This window comes from Otolemur garnettii, unplaced genomic scaffold, assembly GCF_000181295.1.
Source record: "Otolemur garnettii isolate 467f Iridium unplaced genomic scaffold, OtoGar3 scaffold00016, whole genome shotgun sequence".
In the NCBI taxonomy this organism is placed as follows: domain Eukaryota; kingdom Metazoa; phylum Chordata; class Mammalia; order Primates; family Galagidae; genus Otolemur; species Otolemur garnettii.
Genome location: NW_003852411.1, coordinates 21697036 through 21711576, shown reverse-complemented (window position 1 = coordinate 21711576; position 14541 = coordinate 21697036). Strand labels below are relative to the sequence as shown.

The following is a 14541-nucleotide window of genomic DNA, read 5'->3' as shown; positions in this document are numbered from 1 at the left end:
CCTCTCCCCTCTCCCCTCCTCCTCTCCCCTCTCCTTCTCTTCCCGTCCCTTCTCTTCTCTTCTCTTCTCTTATTAGAAGAGACTCACTCTGTCCCCCTGGTAGAGTGCTGTGGTGTCAACATAGCCCACAGCAACCTCAAACTCTTGGGATCAAATGATCCTCATGCCTCAGCTTCCCAAGTAGCTGGGACTACAGGCACATGCCATAGTACCCAGCCAATTTTTCTATTTTTGGGTAGAGATGAGGTCTCACTCTTACTCAGGCTGGTCTCGAACTCCTGAGCTCAAGCCATCCATCAGCCTTGGCATCCCAGAGTGCCAGGATTACAGGTGTGAGCCACCATGATCAGCCTTTCAGCACTTTTCAAAATGCCTCCAAATCCACTCTCCCACCAAATAGACCTTCCAACTTAGCACAGCTTTCCCAGGGCATTGACCAATGCATTTGATGGTCTAAATGTGTTTGCTATCTGGTCAGTCTATTAAAATTACTTATGTCCTTCATGGATATTTCATATGGCCTCTCCTAAACACTTTATAAACTCTAGGTCAGTGCCATCATACTATTCTATGTAACTAATTATGAGCATAGAGTTAAATACTCAGAAAAAAATTCAGATCTCTAGAATGAACAAGAAAGGGAAATTGGAAATAGCAATATCACAGAAGAAACCAGTGATCAAATAAAAACCTAAAACGATTTTTTTCTCAATACAGCAGATATTGAAAAGTTTAAACACCCCTTGCATGGAAGTTACTGCATCACGCCTGATCCCTCTGATGTAGAAATCCAGCCCAAGTTTTTACAGGACAAAGATAAAATTGCTGAGGTAACTTAGCTCCCTCTCTATCCTACAGCTTTTGCTTCGAATGTATTACTACTCTTAGGGGCAACTTGTTTCAACAAACTTTATATTTTAAGAAATATTTTTCCTTTGTTTTAAGTACAGTGAGGCAAAGGACAATGATGTATAGAACATCTGATTTTTTGATTTTCATCTCAACTAATAAAAATTATGCCTATCATCCCCAAATATAACAATTCATATTATTTTAGTTAGTCCTTATAAATTGCAAATGAGGTAGGTATTTTCTAGTTATGCTTCTTTTTGTTTCACTAACAAATAACGAACCATTCACTAAAAATGGAGACCTTCTGCTTATTTAGCAAAATTAACAGTCCTCACTTAACACGTTTCAGCGCGATCAGGATTTACTCTGCAAACATCATAATGACAGTGCAACTTATTATAAAAATAGCTCTTTTGTGTAAAGGAGATAGTAAATGAAAAAGAATAAAACAAGACAATACAACAGTTTACCTCAGGACCAAGTAAGTAGTTTTTACTTTGTCCCAACCCTTTAGAAAATCAGGAGTCTCTAGGGCTGTATATATTCCCCCACATTCTTCAAAGTCCGTAAGTTGATCCATAGGCTCAGGACCTCACCTAGCCCTAGGGCCCAGGTGGGACTGTCCAGCAGATGGCCTTCTAGCCACATACAATGAGCCAGTAGCTCAGTACAACTGCCAGGGAAGCCCTCCAGGCTAGATCATCTCTGAGATAGAAAGGTCTAAAGTCTCCTCCTAAAGCAGTGCCCTCTCCTCTCATGGCTGAGGGCACTGGGATTGTGGGAGACAGAGGAGATAAGAGAAGCCTTGGGTGTCACATGATACAGTCAAAAAGCATAGGTTAAATATGCATATGATTTTGGCACCTCTTTCCAAAATCAAGGATTATTTCTACCCATATCCTTGTAAAAATCACAAGCCTCTTTGACCATAAAGTTCTCCATTTCCATGAAGAAACCGGGCATCCGTGCAGGTTTACTTGCCGATTTTCCTCTTCCACCCATCCTCCATCTGAAACCCTATGTGACCCCAGGCTAGTGAGCAGGGGGATGGTGAGCCTCAGTGTGGCAGCTCCTGCAGGCCCTTTTCCATGTGGTTCAGAAGACTACCCGTCACCACCTCCAGGCGGGCCTCCTCTCTCATCTGAGTTAAGGCTCATCAGGTGTGAAAATCCTTGGGTTTGGGGGAGGTGCCCTGGGTCTTTGTGTTCATGACCTGTTATTAGTTCCCAACTGTGACACCAAAGCAACTCTGCACTAGTTCTGTATGCAGGAGCAGTGGCCGGACAACCCAAAAGTGGGGGTCTCGGAAGTGAAAGGGATGGCTGGGTTGAGAGAATCCAAGTTTGTATTAAGGAGACCAATAGGGCCATAGCCAAAAAACAAAGTCCAAAGGGTGCAGACGAGAGTAAAGCAGCGAGGCCTCCACTCAAAGGAGCTGGAAGCCAAACACCATTACATTTTGCTCAGACCTTTCTTCCGCTCATCAGCTTTCATTCGTATTTCTGTGTCTAATGTGTGGCCCGAGACAACTCTTCTTCCATAGTGTGTCAGAGAAGCCAAACCTTTGGGCACCTCCTAAGTGTCCTCACTCATGAATTTATAAAAATGAGCCAAAAATAATATATCCATTTGAGAAAAGTTCTTTAGAGATGTAAGTTTTTTTTAAAAAAAAAAAATGTGTATACAAACAGAGAGGAATAAACGAGAAATTGTGGAATATCGTGTTGAGATTACATTATGCAGCAATGAAAACAAGTAGCATCAAGAACATGTAACCGCTCTGTGTAATAGTGAGAAGCAGCAGGAGGTAAAGGTGACCAGGAGGGAGTCCAGCTGATCCCCTGTGCCTGATGTATTCCTGGAGAGTTAGGAGCAGACTGTATTTTATAAAGCAAATGCTATCAGTTGATGTTACCTGCTGTCATTGCTGCACCTTTACCAGATAGAAACTTCTAACACTAGCTCTACATTTAAATGGGAATTGCTTCTTCTACAACTTTAAGGTAGGTATGAAAGTAAAATCCTTCTGTTGAGTAAACAAATATTCAAAAAAGAATATTCTCCCTTCCAATGATTTTTTTTTTAAATCAGCATCTTATATAATTCAATCTGTCTTTCTCAAAGTAGGATGAACTACTTAGGATATTCAGTCCACCTCCTAATCCTGGGTTACCTTCCTTTAATTTCCTTCCATAGATTTCCAAGATTATCATATCTCACTCCCCTGGCCAGGAGGAGAGGGGCTGCTGGCCACCTATACCCACTCAGACCTCAGTTCTCTCCGCCCTTTCAAAGAGGATGCAGAAAAGCTTTCTTGGGGATAATGAGTACCTTCTGCTCTTGGGAGATTAACTTTTACTTTTTCATATAAAGGCAAAAAAGGGAAAATTTGGCTCATTTATCTTTCTTTATCTGAGAGATCTGCAGACTTGTAATTGTGTTCAAGTTTTATGATCCATGGACATTCTTTTAATCTAACTGTTAAAAAGGATGGTTTGAATTGCAGTTCTTACACCTCAATCATGGACATACAGGCATTGTACCTCTTCCCGTTTCCCGACCCCTTTCTGGGAAAGAGCAGGTCCATGCCTTTGAGTCACCTTGATTTTCTCACCCCATCCCCTCCTGATTCTTCTACTACTCATGTTTGTCTCTGATCTGAGCAAACTCATTTCCAAAGCTAAAGAAGTTCACAATAATATCTGAACTGTTGAATTGCTTTAAAATCAGAAGACAAAAATTAAATATAATTCCATTTAGATTGTAGTCATTTTTATACCAACACTGTTGTGAAGTATGATTTCATATATATATACATATATATATATATATTTGAGAGTCTCACTATGTCGCCCTCAGTAGAGTGCTCTGGCATCACAGCTCACAGCAGCCTCAAACTCTTGGGCTTAAGCAATTCTCTTGCCTCGGCCTCCCAAGTAGTTAGGAGTACAGGCACCCACCACAATGCCCAGGTATTGTTTTGTTGTAGTTGTCATTGTTGTTTAGCAGACCCGGCCTAGCTCGAACCCGCCAGCCTTGGCATTGTGGCTGGCGCCCTACTCACTGAGCTACGGGCGCTGAGCCAATTTTCAATATTTTTTAGTGGAGGAAGGGGCCCACGATGGCAAAGATGCATAAGGTGCATACAAGTTGGAGAGGACTCCACCTGGCCCTGGAGCTTCCCTTATAATTCATGAGTTTAGCTGTGTTTCTTATATTGGGGTAGGTAAGACCTGAGGTCATGACTCTCTGTTTTGGTTGCAGAATGTAGGACAAACCTTCATTCCCACCTTGCTGACTGACTTTGTGTGGACTCTCCTGATGAAACTTTTTAACGAGGAATACAAAATTGCAGCTGAGGCAGCATCCTTATTGCAATTGACTCTGGAATACCACTCCCAGAGGATCACCGTGGTAAGACACATGACAATGAGCAGGGGAGCATGGGGCTTACTCTCTCGAGTGCACTTATTACCTGTGTTATAGGCCTACTTCTTCTGCGTATTTCTTGCCATTGTTCATTCCATCACTTCAATAAATGAGGGATTTGGCTGTGAAATATTTCAAACGCACAGAAAATTTTAGAGAATCACAGAATAAATAGCACAGTATTTTGCTACATGTGCTTTCCATTTTTAAAATAAATACATTAATAGTAAAATAGTGCAATTAAAATTAAAACCCCTTGTATCCCTCTTAAGGAAGGTTTTCAAGGATCCTCAGCTAATCCACTACCGGATTTGTGGGGCCCTGTGCAAAATGAAACACAGGCTTTCCTTTTGCAACATAGAAAACAAAATTCCTTTAAATAAAATTGTTTTCTTTTTCTCCATAGTTTCTCTCTCTTTCTATCCTCATGGTGTTTTTATTTGCTATATACTGTCTTACTAAGTAAAAAGAACAAGCAAAATGTTAAATTATTAGCACAAATTTTACTATTATATTGTAATATCATACAATATTTATATTGTGCAATGCTAGTCCTAAATGTAAATATAAGAGCCCTGAACTCATACGAAGAATCATCAAAATAATGCAAATTGCATCTTGTAGCTCATACATTGAGGATGCATTTCATTCTTACCAAAAGAGTGGGGACACTGCACAGAACTAATTCAACCACTGTCATCTCATTTTTTGTTATTTACATATCCTACTAACGTTCTCCACCTTTAGCTTATGGATACGTAAGGAAAGATAAAAAGAAAAAGGATTTCCGAGTTACCCTATCTTTCTCTTTCCTTCTACGTCATCCCTTCTGGACTACATGGTTGCAGTTTCAATAAGATGCTTATCTTATGTTCAATTAGTTTTCCCACTGAACTCACCCACATCATGTATCCACTGGAATTCTATGTACAAGGAGTACATTGAACACTACCTGGAAATGGGGCTGGAAGAAAACTTATAGCCCCCATATATGGCAAGTACTCCTCTGCTCTATTGTCCTCATGGGACTTAACTTAAAAAACAGAAGACCACAGGTAAAAGTAATAAAAATTTAAAGTTGGCAACAGCAGAGCTTTAAACAAAGTGGAAGACCTTCTGAGCAGAGCTTTAAACAAAGTAGGGAGACCTCCCTTCAAAGTGGGGAGTCCTGTGCAAAGGCATAGGTCACAGGCCAATGATGGCAACATGAGGGCCAAACTCCCAGTTTCCTCTCCTGATGTACCAGTGTAAGGGGACTGAAAATAGCTGAGATTTTTGCTCATCTTTAGACAGTAAGGACAGGGAAGTGAGGCACGTATAGAGCGCCCAGTGCTGTGGCCCACTGTTGTACCATTAGAGGATCTCAGGTGTGCCAAGAAATTTTTTAAAGATAATTAGTTAAATTATTTTGGAAAGAACTTCAAAGCACAGTAAGTGTACATATCAAAATTAAAACCTCTTTAAATTAATTATGCAAGTATATCATACTTATAATAGATAAACCTTGTATTGGCATAATAAATAAACATTGGCTTATTTCTACAGTGGGTGGGGTGTGAGCCTTGAAAAATAAAGTTTTGCAACATGTCCAAAGATGGCACGATTTGACAAGGAGTTGCCAATGAACACGGATATATGTTGCCATCTTCCTGTTGAAATAATCAGAAGTGAATGAAGCCACGTAACTCAGCAATCCCTTGATGTGCATGAAATAGGAGGTGTAGTTCCTGAGGAATGTGCCATATAGTTCTATCTACATTTGAAGCAGTGAAGTAACTGGACACAATTACCTTGCAAGTCCTAGTTTTGAAAATATTCTAAGCGTATTTAATTAATACCTGTATTTCTTTTTTTAAAGTATGAGTTGTTTATTTACTTATTTTTATGATTTTTAACTTGACATTTTTTATTTTTGTTACCATTCAATTAAAAGGAATGAGAAAATCAGAAAACGATGCTAGTGTGTCAAATATTGCTCCATCGAGTACATGGGCAACTAAATAAAAAACAGTTATCAACATAATGAAGACTATTTATTATTCAGTTTCATATGAAGTAAAGGAAATCCACCACATTCCATATGTGTAAATTGTGGCAAAATATTAGCAAATGAAGCTGTGGTTCTTAGCAAATCAAAGAGACATTTACAAACCAGACATTTGCACTTGTCTGAAAAGCTGGTGGAATATTTCAAAGGACTTGTACTCAGTAATACTAAACAAGCAAAAATATGGACCAAATATGCAATGATGTCAGAGAAAGCACAAGAAATGAGTTACACAGTTGCAGAAACCATAGCAAGGAAAATGAAATCTCATACAATTGCAGAATCTGTTATTAAATTGGTCTGCTGTGCAATTGTAAAAACAATGTTTGGAGAAGAACAAAAAAAGAAAATTTTAAAAATTCTGCTTTCAGATAATATAATTTCTGGCATGTTGAGAATTTATCTGAAAATGTAGAATTTAAAGTAGTACCTCACCTCGAAGAAGTAAACATGTTTGCAATTCCGATGGATGAACCCAGAATCATTGGTAAAAACCCCCAACTTTAAGCGTTCAGTAGATTGTCTATAAAGAAGAAATCATAGAATAGCTTTTGCCAACCACTTCAAACAACAACAAAAGGCCAAGATATATTTGATTTGATAGATAATTACTTTAATTCTAATAACTTGTCTTGGGATTCCTGCATAAGTATTTGTATGGATGGAGTCTTGTCTATGTCTGGAGGCATAAAAGGATTTTTTATACTTATGAAAAAAGGAATCCAAAAATGATTTGTACACACTCTTTTTCACACAGAGAAGTGAGTGCTAGTATCAAAGTCATTAGTGCCTAAAGTACAAAAGTTCCTAGAAAACACTATTAAAGTTATTAATTATATAAAAAGCAGGCCATTGCTATCAAGATTATTTGCACAATTATGGTCCTCAATGGATGCTTCTCATACATATCTTTTAGTGCATATGAAAGTGAGATGGTTATCTCAAGGAAGAATTCTATCAAGATTTTATGAATTGAAAGAAGTATCAACCTTTTCAATACAACATTCTAAATAACTGATTTACTTTGTGATAAGATGTATTGTAATAAAGTTGTATTTCTTAAAGATTTATTTCAGTGTTTGAATACTCTTATATTCAGGGAAAACATGAAAATATTCTCACATCTATAGATAAAATTAATGCTTTCAGAAAAAAATTACTGCTCTAGAAGGAAGGGATTAAAAGAGAAAATCCAGGAGAAATATTAGAACTAGTGAAAAGGTGTAAACTGGATAAAAATCTTACCGAATAAATTTTACTGACTAGATTTACTGTACGCCAATTTTGAAAAGTTATTTTCCTGCACTTACACTTGACATAACATCTCTGGATTGGATAAGAAATCCTTTTGCTTTAAGTGTGTGTACATCTGCAAATTTAAATATTATAGAGAGGAAGAGTTCACAGAAATAAGAAATGACAGAGGATTGCAATTAAAATATTCAACAACAGATATTACAACCTTTTGGTTATCTCTCAAGGGTGAATTTCCTAACATTACAAAAAAGTGAGTAGAAATACTCTTTCTGTTCCCAACATCATATTTGTGCGAAGTGAGATTTTCTGCAGTGAACAATACTAAAAGCAAATGTCAATCATGGCTAGAATACTTGAAAGAAGATTTAAAAATGTGCCTCTCAAAGATACTTGGAGAGAGGGCAGGGGAAACACTTGAAGAAATTGGTCTGGGAGACTATTTTATGAGGAGGACTCCCCAGGCAATTGAAGTAGCACCAAAAATACATTACTGAGATCTGATCAAAACTAAAAAGCTTCTGCACAGCCAAGAACACACTAAGTAAAGCAAGCAGACAACCCTCAGAATGGAAGAAGATATTTGAAGGTTATGTTTCTCACAAAGGTTTGATAACTAGAATCCACAGACAACTCAGACTAATTAATAAGAAAAAAATAAATGATCTCATTTCATTGTGGGCAAGAGACTTGAACAGAAGCTTCTCTGAAGAAGACAGGCACACGGCCTACAGACACATGAAAAAATGCTCATCATCTTTAATCATCAAAGAAATGCAAATCAAACTCACTTTGAGATATTGTCTAACTCCAGTAAGAGCAGCCCACATAACAATATCCCAGATATTGGCATGGATGTGGAGAAAAGGGAACACTCCTGTACTGCTGGTGAGAATACAAGCTAATCCATTCATTTTGGAAAGAAGTTTGGAGAACACTTAGGGAACTAAAAGTAGACCTGCCACTCAATCCTGCAATTCCTCTGCTAAGTATACATCCAGAAGACCAAAAATCATTTTACAACAAAGATATTTGCACCAAAATGTTTATTGCAGCCCAATTCATTATTATCAAGTCATGAAGAAACCCAAGTGCCCATTGACCCATGAATGGATTAATAAGTTGTGGTATATGTATACCATGAAGTATTATGCAGCCTTAAAAAATGGAGACTTTATCTCTTTTATGTTTACATGGATAGAGTAAGAACATATTGTTCTTAGAAAAGTATCTCAAGAATGGAAGAAAAATTATCCAATGTACTCAGTACTATTATGAAACCAACATATAATCACCCACACTTTCATACAAAAGTTAAAACACAACTATAGCCCAGGATGAAGGAGGGCAGAGGAAGGGGAGAGGGGAGGCTGAGTGGAGGGAGGGTAATTGGTGGGACCTCACCTATGGTGCATATTGCAAGGGTACATATCAATCTATTAAGAGTAGAGCATAAATGTCTTAACACAATAAGTAAGTGAGGTAAAGGCTAAGTTAACCAGTTTGATGTAAACATTCCAAATAGTATATAAAATCAGTACACTGAATCCCATAAATGCTTTAATGTACACAGTTATGAGTTAATAAAAAAAAATTTTTAAGAAAAAAAAAGAATATGTCTCTCCAAAATTCTACCTTGTGGAGTGGGGGATGGGTAGGAACAGGATGGAGAACTAGAAACATCTCCTTACTAGCCACTCATGGTGAGACAGGGGAAAGAAAACTCCAACCACCTCTAGGTGGAGGGACCCACCTAGGGACTTCACTTTGGGGGCATAGTGAAGCAATGATGGACTACAGAAGCCAGGGAGGAGGTCTGGAGCTGAGGAAAATTAGCACAGAAGGCCAATGCTTGGGAATGGGGGTTGGGGGGAACTGGCCAGCCAGCCTGTCTGTGAAGGACTGGGGACAATAAACTGTCCTTCAGTTTATTGATTTTGAGCTAATCTGCTTACTGAAGTGGCCTTGGAAGCCTTAAATGAGTGGGTGGATTCAAACAGTGTAGTGGCCTACCACATGGGGTGGATCTCCCATCAGCGTGGCTGCTAGCTGGGCACCATGATTATGGGAAAGCTGTATGGGAGAAACTGTCCACAGAGCCTTGGTGCATGGCCACTTCTGACATGCCTGCAGAGCTCAGGCATCCATCTTTAGGGTGAACTGAGAAGGCCTGAGAATTGTCAGCAGGGGGCACTGTATGACATGCCTCCTAAGGAATCTGACAAGAGATTTAGGACCCCAATCCCATGGGGACTGAAGGCTGACAAAGGAACCAGGCTCAAATTAAGGGCAATTTAGTCAGGAAAACAGGACCAGATCTACTCCTCTGTAATTAAAGAGTGGCTTCCAGCACTAATTTTTCACAGAAAAACAGTATGTTCTCCATCTTCTACCACCACAGCACCACCTGATATCCAGGCAATGTATTGTTTGAGTTTTTTCTTTTGTTCTTTTTTGATTGGTTGTATTTTTATTTTTTTATTTTTACTTTTTCAATAGCAAGGGCTCCTCCATTTTTGTTAATTTTTCACCTTTTATTCTCTTTCTTTTTTATGTATCTCCTTTTTTCTCCCTTTTGGTAGAGATTTTTCTACTTTTCTCATATTTCCCACATAAATTTCTCATACAACAGCTTAGGTATCCCATTTTTACTCTTTATCTTATATAATTGTATTTTTAAATTTTCTTGATCTATTTTTATTTATTTTTCTTTTCTCTGACTGCTAAGGGAGTCACAGCATTGGTCTTACTGGGTTTCATAGCACTGGTGTGGTTTAAGGAGGTCAAGATCTCATGGTCCAGAGAGTCCTAATAGATTTGACCTCTGGAAAGATAGGATTGGCAGGACCCCACTGGGAATACTGCTGAATTTTTTGCTTATTTTTTTCTTTTGTCTCTCTTTTCATATTTGGCAGAAGTGGGGTCTTGCTTTTGCCCAGGCAGGTAAGGCACTATTGACTTTGAGGGACTCACCCAACCTGGCCCCCTAAAATCCTAGAGTTGGCGATGTGGACATAGCACCCTGCTGAACAACATCATTTTTCCTGTTATTCTCTTTCTGTTCGTTTACCTCCCCATTTCTTCCCTTTTAATCTTTTTTTCTCCCTTCTTACTCTTTATCTTTCTCTTCCTTTTGGCCTTATTCAAAAAGGCCATTTTAAAACCTAAGCTCTGAGAGTTGGTAATTTAAAGTGAAGGAGAAAGTGAGAAGGAAAACTTGGGGAAGGAAGTGAGGAGAAATGCATGAGGAGAGACCAACAGAAGAATTCAGGCAATGTGAAAATCCAAAACAGACCAACTCCCCTCGCCCCCCACGGGACCATGAGGCACCTACCACGAAGGATTCCACCTATAAAGAATTAATGGAAATGACAGAAAAGGAATTTAAAACATGGGTGGCAAAGGCAATAAAGGGAATTAATGAGAAAGTGGAAAACAGAAACAAAAAACGTGGATGAAAGAGATGAAGACTATAGAAAGGTTATGTGGAGCTTAAAGAATTGAAGCAATTGGGGAACTTAAAGTTGAAGCGCAGAGTAACAATAACAAATTAGACCATGGAGAAGAAACTCAGAGCTACAAAATAACACTCTTGGGCTAACCTAGGCGGTTAAAGAAGAAGACAAAGAGAGAGAAAGCAGAATATTCACTCAGAGAATTATGGGACTTCATGAAGTGTTCAAACATACAAATTATAGGGATCCTTGAAAAGGAAGAAAAATGGCCCAAAGGAATGGAAGCCCTCCTGGAGGAACCATAAATGAAAATTTCCCAAGTTTCACTAAAGATTATGAAAAACTCCTCTAGAGGGATATCAAATCCTGGGTTGTCTCAATGCAAACAAAGCCTCTCTCAGCTCAGCACCCATAGCTCAGTGGTAAGGGCGCTGGCCACATGCACCAGGGCTGGTGGGTTCAAACCCAGCCCAGGCCTGCTAAACAATGACAACAACAACAACATAAATAGCCAGGAGTTGTGGTGGGCAACTGTAGTCACGGTTACATGGGAGGCTGAGGCAAGACAGTTGCTTAAGTCCAAGAGTTTGAGGTTGCTGTGAACTATGATGCCATGGCACTCTACCAAGGGCAACATAGTGAGACTCTGTCTCAAAAATAAATAAATAAATAAATAAACAAACAAACAAACAGAGCCACTCCAAGACAGGCTCAGTGCCTGTGGCTCAAGTAGCTACGGCACCAGCCACATACACCTAACGTGGCAGGTTCGAATCCAGCCTGGGCCCGCCAAACAACAATGATGGCTGCAACCAGAAAAAAAATAGCCAGGTGTTGTGGCAGGCGCCTGTGGCTACTTGGGAAGCTGAGGCAGTAGACTCTCTAGAGCCCAGGAGTTGGAGGTTGCTGTGAGCTGTGATGGCACAGCACTCTACCCAGGGGGATAGTTTGAGGCTCTGTTTCAAAAAAAAAAAAAAAAAGCAAAGTCAAGACAAAAGAGAAAATTTTGTGAGAGGCAAGAAAAGAAGAATTTCCATTTCTTAGGGTTAAGAAATGGAAATTGATCTATAGGGGCAGATGTATCAGGATTACAGCAGACTTTTCAGCTGAAATATTTAAGCCTGAAGAGAAAGGTCATTTACTTTTAACCTGCTTAAACAAAACAATTTTCAGCCCAGAATTCTGTATCCTCCTAAACTAAGCTTTAATATCAATGGAGAAATCAAATTTTTTATTGATATGCAAACATTGAGGAAATTCACCACAATAAAACCAGCTCTACAGGAAATATTTAGACCTATTCTCAACACTGACTACACAATGGACCACCAGCAAAGTAAACACTCAGAAGCTAAAGGTCAAAACTTAGCTTCCACAATGGTACAAAGGACAAAATGATACAAAAGACTTTCACAAAATAAGAAGAATAGAACTCCACCACACTTATCATTTTCTCAATAAATGTCAATGGAGTGAATTTACTGAAGAGGCACAGGCTGGTTGATTGGATAAAAAAGCACAAGCCATCCATAAGCAGTCTCCAGGAAACACACTTAGCCTTGAAGGACAAATCAAGACTTAGGGTTAAGGAATGGAAAACAGTATTTCAAGCAAATGAAAATTGTATTTTCAGATACAAGTGGATTTAAAGCAACTGAAGTTAATAAAGACTAAAATGGTCCCTTCATACTGGTCAAGGGAACAATACATCAAGAAGTCATTTTAATTCTAAATATTTATGCACTCAACTGAAATATGTCCAGATTTACAAAACAGACCTTGATTGGTCTGAGCAATAAAATATCACATAACATTATAATAATGAAGACTTTCAAACCCCTCTGACAGAATGGGACAGATCATCTAAACAGAAACTAAACAAAGATACAAGGGATTTAAATGTGACATTAGAACAAATGGGCATAATACACATATACAGAACACACTATCCCAAAGCTAAGGAACATACATTCTTCTTGACAGCCCCTGGAAATAGTTCTGTTAAGGCCAAAATTATTACCATTCAGAGTCCATACTCACACATGGAAAACCAAGGAGTTTATTCTTATCAGGCATATGCTTGGGTCACTCACATGAGAAAAGCAGAAACAGTGGGGAGTGGCCCCTAAACAAAGGCCAGGGAAATTTTTATACACTTTCTCGCAAGGTACTATGGGTTGCAACAAAATGCTGAAGAAGATAGCTGAAGAAGAAGCTAGTGTCTGGTCACTCATTGGTCACCAGGGAGGTCTTGGGGTTCCAATAGGCCAACTGCCTCTCTGTGGTTGGGGTCTTAGCTGGGGTGGAGGTGTGTGAACATTTAATTGGTTGCTGCCACCCGGGCTGTATACCTGATTTGATTTATGACCTTGGAGCTTCCTGCGGCCCTTGCATCCTCCTCCCTCTCCTCCGTGTCTTCCTTCTTCCCCAGCTCTTTCATCTTTTTCTATTTTTGCCACTACCATCACTATTTAAGGGAAAGCAGGAAAATAATAATATAATGAAAAATAGGTTCATAGCTGCTCCCTCTCAGTTCTAAAATAGATTATATACTAATACAACTTCAACAAAATTAAAAGAATTAAAATTATACCTTGTAACTTTTCAGATCACAAGGCAATAAAGGTGGAACTTTATCAAAAATTTTCATCCCCACACAAAGGCATGGAAACTGAACAATCTTATGCTGAATGACAATTGGGTGAAGGAAGAGATGAAGGAGGAAATTTTTAAATTCCTCAGACATAACAACAAAAAAGCTAAAAGTTACCAATACCTGTGAGATACTGTAAAAGCAGTGCCAAGAGGGAAATTTATCATATTTGATGCTTACATCCAAAAAATAGAAAGAAAGCAGATCAACAACCTAATTAATCATCTTAAGGAAATCGAAAAGGAGGAATAACCTAATCCTAAATCTAGCAGGAGGGAAGAAAAAACCAAAATTAAATCAGAAATAAATGAAATGAAAACAAAAGAATCATCCAGAAAATCAACGAAATAAAAATTATTTCTCCAAAAAGATAAATAATATCCATAAACCTATGGGCAGATTAACTAGAAACAGAAAAGTAATAATCAGAAATGAAAAAGGAGTAAAAACAACAAACATCACAGAAATGCAAGAGATTATCTCTGACTACTACAAGAAACTCTTTGCCCAGAAATTTGACAATATTGAGGAAATAGACCAATACCTGGAATCACACTATCTCCCTTAGACTTAACCAGGAAGATACAGCTCTCTTGAAAAGACCAATATCAAGCACTGACATCAAAGGAAACAATAAAAAAATCTTTCAACAACAACAACAAAACCCTGTACCAGATAGATTCACACCAGAATTCTATCAAACCTTCAAAGAAGAGCTTGTACCTATACCTTAGAAACTACCCAAAACACTGAGAAGGAACCTTCCCCAACAGGTTCTAAGCAAACATCACCCTGATAATAAAACCAGCAAAGAACTAAAAAGAACTACATACCAGTTTCACTCATGAATA

At 38.5% G+C, this 14541-nt stretch overlaps 1 protein-coding gene across 1 annotated transcript in view; it reads left to right on the top strand.

Moving 5' to 3' along the window:
- MROH9 (maestro heat like repeat family member 9) overlaps window positions 1-14541 on the top strand; it is a 167937-nt gene that overhangs the window by 102239 nt on the left and 51157 nt on the right. The window contains exons 8-9 of the mRNA XM_023510817.1: window positions 721-830; window positions 4117-4266. Coding sequence (XP_023366585.1) covers window positions 721-830; window positions 4117-4266 — 260 coding nt within the window. The remainder of the gene's footprint in view (window positions 1-720; window positions 831-4116; window positions 4267-14541) is intronic.